The 10,073-nt window shown below is 33.7% G+C and overlaps 1 protein-coding gene across 1 annotated transcript; it reads right to left on the reverse strand.

Annotated features, from left to right (window-relative positions):
• Positions 1-8,159: 8,159 nt before the first annotated feature.
• LOC133337704 (coiled-coil domain-containing protein 93-like) lies at positions 8,160-8,994 on the reverse strand (the record flags this gene model as incomplete). Its single annotated transcript, XM_061545909.1, has 3 exons — positions 8,160-8,536; positions 8,611-8,813; positions 8,881-8,994. Coding segments are annotated over 3 exons (694 nt in total), but the record flags the coding sequence as incomplete, so codon positions are not given.
• Between the last annotated feature and the right edge of the window lie 1,079 nt (positions 8,995-10,073).

Raw genomic sequence — 10,073 nt, forward strand, 5'->3', positions numbered from 1 at the left:
AGTCAAAGGAAGCTCAGGGTTTCGATTACTATTTAAGGCTTAAATTGTAAAACAAATATTTATATATTCGAAGTATTTTATATATATATATATATATATATATTTCTACAATGGGCGTGGATTTATTAAAGAATAGTTTTTCAAGGTTCCCATAAGGCGTGGATTTATTAAAGAATAATTTTTCAAGGTTCCCATAAGGCGTGGATTTATTAAAGAATAGTTCTTCAAAGTTCCCATTAGGTGTGGATTTTTTAAAGAAATTTTTTTCAAGGTTCCCATTAGGCGTGGATTTTTTAAAGAAATTTTTTTCAAGGTTCCCATTAGGCGTGGATTTTTTAAAGAAAATTTTTTCAAGGTTCCCATTAGGCGTGGATTTTTTAAAGAAAAATTTTTCAAGGTTCCCATTAGGCGTGGATTTTTTAAAGAAAAATTTTTCAAGGTTCCCATTAGGCGTGGATTTTTTAAAGAAAAATTTTTCAAGGTTCCCATTAGGCGTGGATTTTTTAAAGAAAATTTTTTCAAGGTTCCCATTAGGCGTGGATTTTTTAAAGAAAATTTTTTCAAGGTTCCCATTAGGCGTGGATTTTTTAAAGAAAATTTTTTCAAGGTTCCCATTAGGCGTGGATTTTTTAAAGAAAATTTTTTCAAGGTTCCCATTAGGCGTGGATTTTTTAATGAAAATTTTTTCAAGGTTCCCATTAGGCGTGGATTTTTTAAAGAAAATTTTTTCAAGGCTCCCATTAGGCGTGGATTTTTTAAAGAAAATTTTTTCAAGGTTCCCATTAGGCGTGGATTTTTTAAAGAAAATTTTTTCAAGGTTCCCATTAGGCGTGGATTTTTTAAAGAAAATTTTTTCAAGGTTCCCATTAGGCGTGGATTTTTTAAAGAAAATTTTTTCAAGGTTCCCATTAGGCGTGGATTTTTTAAAGAAAATTTTTTCAAGGTTCCCATTAGGCGTGGATTTTTTAAAGAAAATTTTTTCAAGGTTCCCATTAGGCGTGGATTTTTTAATGAAAATTTTTTCAAGGTTCCCATTAGGCGTGGATTTTTTAAAGAAAATTTTTTCAAGGTTCCCATTAGGCGTGGATTTTTAAAGAAAATTTTGCAGGCACCTCTTGAAGGCGTGGATTTTTTAAAGAAAATTTTTTTTAATGGCTATCACAGTTATAGGCGTGGATTTTTTAAAGAAAATTTTTTCAAGGTTCCCATTAGGCGTGGATTTTTTAAAGAAAATTTTTTCAAGGTTCCCATTAGGCGTGGATTTTTTAAAGAAAATTTTTTCAAGGTTCCCATTAGGCGTGGATTTTTTAAAGAAAATTTTTTCAAGGTTCCCATTAGGCGTGGATTTTTTAAAGAAAATTTTTTCAAGGTTCCCATTAGGCGTGGATTTTTTAAAGAAAATTTTTTCAAGGTTCCCATTAGGCGTGGATTTTTTAAAGAAAATTTTTTCAAGGTTCCCATTAGGCGTGGATTTTTTAAAGAAAATTTTTTCAAGGTTCCCATTAGGCGTGGATTTTTTAAAGAAAATTTTTTCAAGGTTCCCATTAGGCGTGGATTTTTTAAAGGATACTTGTTCTTTGTTCTTGTATTTTTCAAAGGTGTCCTAAGGCGTGGATATTTTAAAAAATATTTTTTCATAGGTGTCCTAAGGTGTGGATCTTTTAAAGAATATTTTTTCAAAGGTGTCCTAAGGAGTGGATCTTTTAAAGAATATTTTTTCAAAGGTGTCCTAAGGCGTGGATTTTTGAAAGAATTTTTGTTCAAGGCTGTCCTAAGGCGTGGATTTTTAAGAATATTGTTTTATAGGGCGTATGAGTTATACAATTACATATTGGATCGCAAATCATACGCCTTCGCAAGGTTTTTTTCCTCCTCTTTAATTTACAACCACTTTATTTAAATTTATTTACTAATGTTGATTTATTGCAAGCAAATTCCAAACGAAAACCTGACACAATTTTCGTGCTTAGCAACAAAAATAATCCTTCAATTTCACATGTATTTCTTAAAAGCACCTTAAAATAATAATCCACTTGGCAACAGTCCTTTTTTAATTCATTCAATAAATGCTACAAAATTTTTAATGCTTTTCCGTTGGCCCATAAACTAGTGACAATAGCAATATTGGCCTTTTAAATAAAAGCAAACGAGCACTGAGTTGAGAACCCCCCCTATTGGGAAATAATGAAGAATAAATTCAATTCGTTTTTTGTTTCCAAAAAGAAATGAAGAGTGTAATTTCGCCACAATGCCCAAGTCTCTTAATGAAGGAAACCCCCAAACCATAAACAATCATCCCCACAACAGCACTTAATTAATTAATACCTAATGTTTCTATTGCACCCAACCGCAGAAGCCAATATCCTCACAATTCACATTTGTTTTTTTTTTTTTGGTTTGTGTCATTGTAATTGAATTGAATTTAATCATTGACCAGAGTTTGAGACACTTTAAGCAGTTTGGTTTGAAGATAGATAAATACACCATTTCCATAGGGAGAGAAGAAAAATTTAGAATTTGGTCCATGAAAAATTAATTTTTAAAAAATCCAATCCTTATGGGAGCCTTGTAAATATATTCTTTAAGACATACAATCCTTATGAGAGCCTTGAAAAAATATTCTTTAAAAAATCCACGCCTTAGGACAGCCTTGAAATATTCTTTAAAAACCACGGCTTATGGGAGACTTTAAATATATTTTAAAAACCACGGCTTTAAAAATATTCTTTAAAATCCACGGCTTATGGGAGCCTTGAAATATTCTTTAAAATCCACGGCTTATGGGAGACTTTAAAAATATTCCTTAAAAACCACGGCTTATGGGAGACTTTAAAAATATTCTTTAAAATCCACGGCTTATGGGAGACTTTAAAAATATTCTTTAAAATCCACGGCTTATTGGAGCCTTTCAAAATATTCTTTCAAATCCAAGACTTATGGGAGCCTTTAAAAATATTTTTTAAAAATCCACGGCTTATGGGAGCTTTTAAAAATATTCTTTAAAAATCCACGGCTTAAAAAATCCACGGCTTATAGGAGCTTTTAAAAATATTCTTTAAAAATCCACAACTTAGTAGAGCCTTGAAAAAATATTCTTTAAAAAATCCACGCCTTAGGACAGCCTTGAAAAACTATTCTTTAAAAAATCCACGCCTTAGGACAGCCTTGAAAAACTATTCTTTAAAAAATCCACGCCTTAGGACAGCCTTGAAAAACTATTCTTTAAAAAATCCACGCCTTAGGACAGCCTTGAAAAACTATTCTTTAAAAAATCCACGCCTTAGGACAGCCTTGAAAAACTATTCTTTAAAAAATCCACGCCTTAGGACAGCCTTGAAAAACTATTCTTTAAAAAATCCACGCCTTAGGACAGCCTTGAAAAACTATTCTTTAAAAAATCCACGCCTTAGGACAGCCTTGAAAAACTATTCTTTAAAAAATCCACGCCTTAGGACAGCCTTGAAAAACTATTCTTTAAAAAATCCACGCCTTAGGACAGCCTTGAAAAACTATTCTTTAAAAAATCCACGCCTTAGGACAGCCTTGAAAAACTATTCTTTAAAAAATCCACGCCTTAGGACAGCCTTGAAAAACTATTCTTTAAAAAATCCACGCCTTAGGACAGCCTTGAAAAACTATTCTTTAAAAAATCCACGCCTTAGGACAGCCTTGAAAAACTATTCTTTAAAAAATCCACGCCTTAGGACAGCCTTGAAAAACTATTCTTTAAAAAATCCACGCCTTAGGACAGCCTTGAAAAACTATTCTTTAAAAAATCCACGCCTTAGGACAGCCTTGAAAAACTATTCTTTAAAAAATCCACGCCTTAGGACAGCCTTGAAAAACTATTCTTTAAAAAATCCACGCCTTAGGACAGCCTTGAAAAACTATTCTTTAAAAAATCCACGCCTTAGGACAGCCTTGAAAAACTATTCTTTAAAAAATCCACGCCTTAGGACAGCCTTGAAAAACTATTCTTTAAAAAATCCACGCCTTAGGACAGCCTTGAAAAACTATTCTTTAAAAAATCCACGCCTTAGGACAGCCTTGAAAAACTATTCTTTAAAAAAATCCACGCCTTAGGACAGCCTTGAAAAACTATTCTTTAAAAAATCCACGCCTTAGGACAGCCTTGAAAAAATATTCTTTAAAAAATCCACGCCTTATGACAGCCTTGAAAAACTATTCTTTACAAAATCCACGCCTTATTCTTTAAAAAATCATTGCCTTAGAACAGCCTTGATAAAATATTCTTTAAACCAGTAAGGAAAGTAGTAAAGTCGGACGGGGCCGACTATATGATACCCTTCACCACTATGGGTATAGTAAACAGGACTATAACATAAAATTGGATGAAAAAAATGTGATATTTATCTAAATGTGAATCTACCTAGATCTATCCATAAAGTATGTCAATCGACTTCAAACAAATAGGTCATCTGTTGGGCTATGTCTGCACTTCTAGAAAACGCCACTACGTAATTCTATGCTCAATTTTGTAAGTTGTGCAAAATTTGATGTCAATCTGACTAACATGAGGAGTTTGATGCCCAATTTACTTGAAATCGGGCGAAAATATATATGGAAGCTCTATTCAAATATTGAGCGATTTCAAACAAACTTGTCACAGGTTAGGTTACACTAATTTCAGAACGTTTTGTTCCTTAGTACGTCAATTACTTAAAATCGATCTATAATAAAAGGGAGCTATATCTAAATCTGGACCGATTTTCACGAAACTTGGCAGACATCATTCTAGGCTCAATTAAGTACGTAATGCCAAATTTCGTGCAAATCGAAGCATATATAGGGACTTTGGTGCACCATTTACATGAAATCGGACGAAACTATATATGGGAGCTATATCTAAATCTTGACCTATTTTCACGAAACTTGGCAGACATCATTCTAGACTCAATTCAGTACGTTATGCCAAAATTCGTGCAAATCGAAAGATATTTAGCGACTTAGGTGGACCATTTACATCAAATCGGACGAAACTATATATGGGAGCTATATCTAAATCCGGACCGATTTTCTCCAAACTTGGCAGACATCACTCTAGGCTTAATTCAGTACGTTATGCCAAATTTCGTGCAAATCAAAAGATATATAGGGACTTTGGGCACCATTTACATGAAATCGGATGACACTATATATGGGAGCTATATCTAAATCTGGACCGATTTTCACGAAACTTGGCAGACATCATTCTAGACCTAAATGATTAGGCTGTACCAAATTTCGTGCAAATCGAAAGATATATAGGGACTTTGGGGGCACCATTTACATGAAATCGGACGAAACTATATATGGGAGCTATATCTAAATCTGGACCGATTTTCTCCAAACTTGGCATACATCACTCTAGGCTTAATTCAGCACGTTATGCCAAATTTCGTGCAAATCAAAAGATATATAGGAACTTTGGGGCACAATTTACATGAAATCGGACGAAACTATATATGGGTGCTATATCTAAATCTGGACCGATTTTCACGAAACTTGGCAGACATCATTCTAGACCTAAATGATTAGGCTGTACCAAATTTCGTGCAAATCGAAAGATATATAGGGACCGTTTACATTAAATCGGTTAAATATATATATGGGAGCTATATCTTAATCTGAACCGATTTTTCCCAATTTCAATAGGGTTCGTCCTTGGGCCGAATAAGTGACCTATGCCAAATTTCATCCAATTCGGATCATAAATGCGACCTGTACTTTGTTTACAATTTAACATGGACAGACAGACAGACGGACGGACGGACGGACATGCATAAATCGACTTAGAAAGTGATTCTATGCATATTCTCAAAAGGAACCATGTGTCTATCTCGTTTCCTTTTGCCTGTTACAAACATATGCACAAAGACATAATACCCTGTACCACAGTGTGGTGAAGGGTATAAAAATCCACGCCTTAGGACAGCCTTGATAAAATATTCTTTAAAAAATCCACGCCTAAGGACAGCCTTGAACAAATAATCTTTAAAAAATCCACGCCTTAGGACAGCTTTGAACAAATATTCTTTAAAAAATCCACGCCTTACGACAGCCTTGAAAAACTATCCTTTAAAAAAATCCACGCCTTAGGACAGCCTTGAAAAACTATTCTTTAAAAAATCCACGCCTTAGGACAGCCTTGACAAAATATTCTATAAAAAATCCCCGCCATGTTTTAGTCCTTGAAAAAAAAAAATATTCTTTGAAAATGGTGTATTTTGCTTTGAAGGAAAAAGGTTTTGGGTTCTCCCCCTTTAAGAGATACATAGGTATGATAGCTGCCCTGTAGAGTGGCTTACAATTAAGATGACTATCCAACCACAAATGTAACAATTTGTTGGATACCAGCAGCAATTCAACTCCTCAATCACCTCCGCTCTCCCCCAAAAAACACCCCCAATCGATGTCACAGGACACGAGTAGTCTATTTAAGAAGTATTTTATTAAGTGTCCTCCGTCATGGTATTGGCGGATCTTTATGTCTTCTCATGCTGTTGTTGGCCTATTAATGCTAATCTTTAATTTAGAAACAATTGTATGTGTGTGTGTGTGCGTATGGAACGGATGAGTAAATGTGCCACACTATGTATATGTGTGCGTGTGTTCGTACCACCAACACAATGACAAAATAAATGATACCATGAAAATCTCTTTTCATAGCCATAAATTACCACCAAAAGGGGAGAGACAAAACCCGGGAATTTATGTCCCATTTGGAATATCCTTTTGTTGGGTGCTGCTGTTGTCTCTCGGGGGAACATTCAAACGGCCATTGAACTCCAAAAAATAGTCAAGAATAAGTGCTTGTTTGTTACTCTATTTCATTATCATTAGAAATTGTTATTCATTTCGTTCGGGTTTTTATTTCTTAATTCAAATGGATGGGGTTCTGGCCAAATGGAATCGGAGACATTACAAAACAATTTGTTTTGTTTAGTTGGAATTAAAACATACCTGCACACACTTTCACTCTGTGTTTTGGTATATGGCGGCGTGACATGCCATTTTGTAAGTGGTCTCATTGGATTTTATGGATTTCGTTTTTATTTTATTGGCGGAAAATATTAATAATATTAAGGGAACAAATATGCAGGGTGTAAATGTTATAGGAGTGGATAATTAAAAGAATACTTTTTCAAGGACCAAAACAAGGCATGGATTTTTGAAGGCCAAACAAGGCGTGGATTTGTAAAGAATACTTTTTCAAGGACCAAAACAAGGCGTGGATTTGTAAAGAATACTTTTTCAAGGACGAAAACAAGGCGTGGATTTGTAAAAAATACTTTTTCAAGGACCAAAACAAGGCGTGGATCTTTAAAGAATACTTTTTCGAGCACCAAAACAAGGCATGGATTTTTAAAGAATACTTTTTCGAGGACCAAAACAAGGCATGGATTTTTAAAGAATACTTTTTCGAGGACCAAAACAAGGCATGGATTTTTAAAGAATACTTTTTCGAGGACCAAAACAAGGCATGGATTTTTAAAGAATACGTTACAAGACTTTTTGGTGGATACATTTAAGGACATGTTTTTTTTATAAAGAAATTTTTATATATTTAAATTTTTGGGTTTTTATTACTTTGAGTACTATTATAAATATTCCTAATTATAATAAATATGCATTTTTAATATATAAAGAATTATTTGTAGCTATATATTACTTGTTTAGAATAATTAATTAGATAAATAAAAGTGTATTTACTATATTAAATTACTAAATTATATGTACGCTTAATAATCTCTGAACTAAAAAAAGAATTTAAAAAAACAAGCTATACATTTCAACACATATAATAAAAAACGAAATAAAAAAACAAGACATAAACAGAGAAATATTGCTTGGAATTTATCAAATGATATTTAGTCCCGATTTACATTAGACAAATTTTAATTGCCTCAATTCTGTCGTTGGAGGAGAGACAGTTGAGAGGAAATATCAACCACTCACCTGTCTCGCCCACAACCCGATAACAGCTGCAAGTGAAATTGCCTTATGAAATGTTGGTATTAATTTTTTTCTTTCTTGTATTCAAAAATTCCTACATTAAATCCTCCCCATCATCTCATCTATATTTATGACTACATCTACTGTGCAATAATAGGCGTTTGGCTCCATTCTCGATTTGATTTGTGTGTGTGTTTTTGTTACTATTTTTTGCGAATTGACTTTAAATGTTGTTGTAATTGTTCACAGCGTTGACATTCGATTGTTAGTTGTTTGACAGCGGCAGCATATTGACGTTGCAGCTCCAGCAGCCCCTGCAACTCTTCATTTAATGCATCACGACGTTTTTTCTCATCGAGATATTTTAATTTCACCTTTTGTTCCGTTTGTCGTACTCCCTGCACAATTTGTTCGAATTTCTGGATAAATTCTTCGCGGCCATGCTGGGTGGACATGCCTTCATTGTAGGCTTCACAAATTGAATTCAGCAGTGACAGTTCCTTTTCCATATAACGTTTCTGGTCATTTAGGGTATTGAAGAGAGTATAATATTGTTTGGTTTCTAAATACTTGGAACTCACTGGAAGGAAAAAAGGAAGATGAAAGGAAAATATTTTAGGCAGACATTGTAGACCATATATGTAGGTGACTTACTTTCATTGTACAACTCATGAAAACGTCGCTGATATTGTGCCAATTCTGTGCGATCTGGTGTATTATCCAATTGCTGTTGTATTGCCAAAATACCCCGATTACGTTTAGCCAGCTGTAATTTTAATAATTGTATACGTTCTTTTTCTTTGGCCACCGCCTGTTCTCGTTCATGGGGATCCTGGGCATTGAAGGCTTCCAATTCCCTTTAGTTTTTTTTTTAGTAAAATATTTATTTATTTAAATTATTTTATAAAATTTAAATATACATACTCAATTTGTTCTTGCAGGGCAGCCAGATCTTTTCGACAGTGTTCCTTAAACTCTGATTCTTCCTTTTTCAGCTCGTCGTGTTGTTTCAGAAGACTTTGGACTTTTTCTAATAACCTGCAAAATTTAGATACGAAATATGTGGATTTTTAAAGAATATTTTTTCAAGGCTTGGTTTTTTAAAGAATATTTTTTCAAGGCGTGGATTTTTAAAGAATATTTTTTTAAGTCGTGGATTTTTAAAGAATATTTTTTCAAGGCGTGGATTTTTAAAGAATATTTTTTCAAGGCGTGGATTTTTAAAGAATATTTTTTCAAGGCTTGGATTTTTAAAGAATATTTTTTTAAGGCGTGGATTTTCAAAAAATATTTTTTCAAGGCTCTGTGCAAGGCGTGGATTTTTAAAGAATATTTTTTCAAGGCTCTGTGCAAAGCGTGGATTTTTAAAGAATATTTTTCAAGGCTCTGTGCAAGGCGTGGATTTTTAAAGAATATTTTTTCAAGGCTCTGTGCAAGGCGTGGATTTTTAAAGAATATTTTTTCAAGGCTCTGTGCAAGGCGTGGATTTTTAAAGAATATTTTTTCAAGGCTCTGTGCAAGGCGTGGATTTTTAAAGAATATTTTTTCAAGGCTCTGTGCAAGGCGTGGATTTTTAAAGAATATTTTTTCAAGGCTCTGTGCAAGGCGTGGATTTTTAAAGAATATTTTTTCAAGGCTCTGTGCAAGGCGTGGATTTTTAAAGAATATTTTTTCAAGGCTCTGTGCAAGGCGTGGATTTTTAAAGAATATTTTTTCAAGGCTCTGTGCAAGGCGTGGATTTTTAAAGAATATTTTTTCAAGGCTCTGTGCAAGGCGTGGATTTTTAAAGAATATTTTTTCAAGGCTCTGTGCAAGGCGTGGATTTTTAAAGAATATTTTTTCAAGGCTCTGTGCAAGGCGTGGATTTTTAAAGAATATTTTTTCAAGGCTCTGTGCAAGGCGTGGATTTTTAAAGAATATTTTTTCAAGTCTCTGTGCAAGGCGTGGATTTTTAAAGAATATTTTTTCAAGGCTCTGTGCAAGGCGTGGATTTTTAAAGAATATTTTTTCAAGGCTCTGTGCAAGGCGTGGATTTTTAAAGAATATTTTTTCAAGGCTCTGTGCAAGGCGTGGATTTTTAAAGAATATTTTTTCAAGGCTCTGTGCAAGGCGTGGAT

This window comes from Musca vetustissima, unplaced genomic scaffold (genome assembly GCF_032173495.1).
Source record: "Musca vetustissima isolate MV318-11 ecotype Yass unplaced genomic scaffold, APGP_CSIRO_Mvet_v1 utg451730, whole genome shotgun sequence".
NCBI lineage: Eukaryota > Metazoa > Arthropoda > Insecta > Diptera > Muscidae > Musca > Musca vetustissima.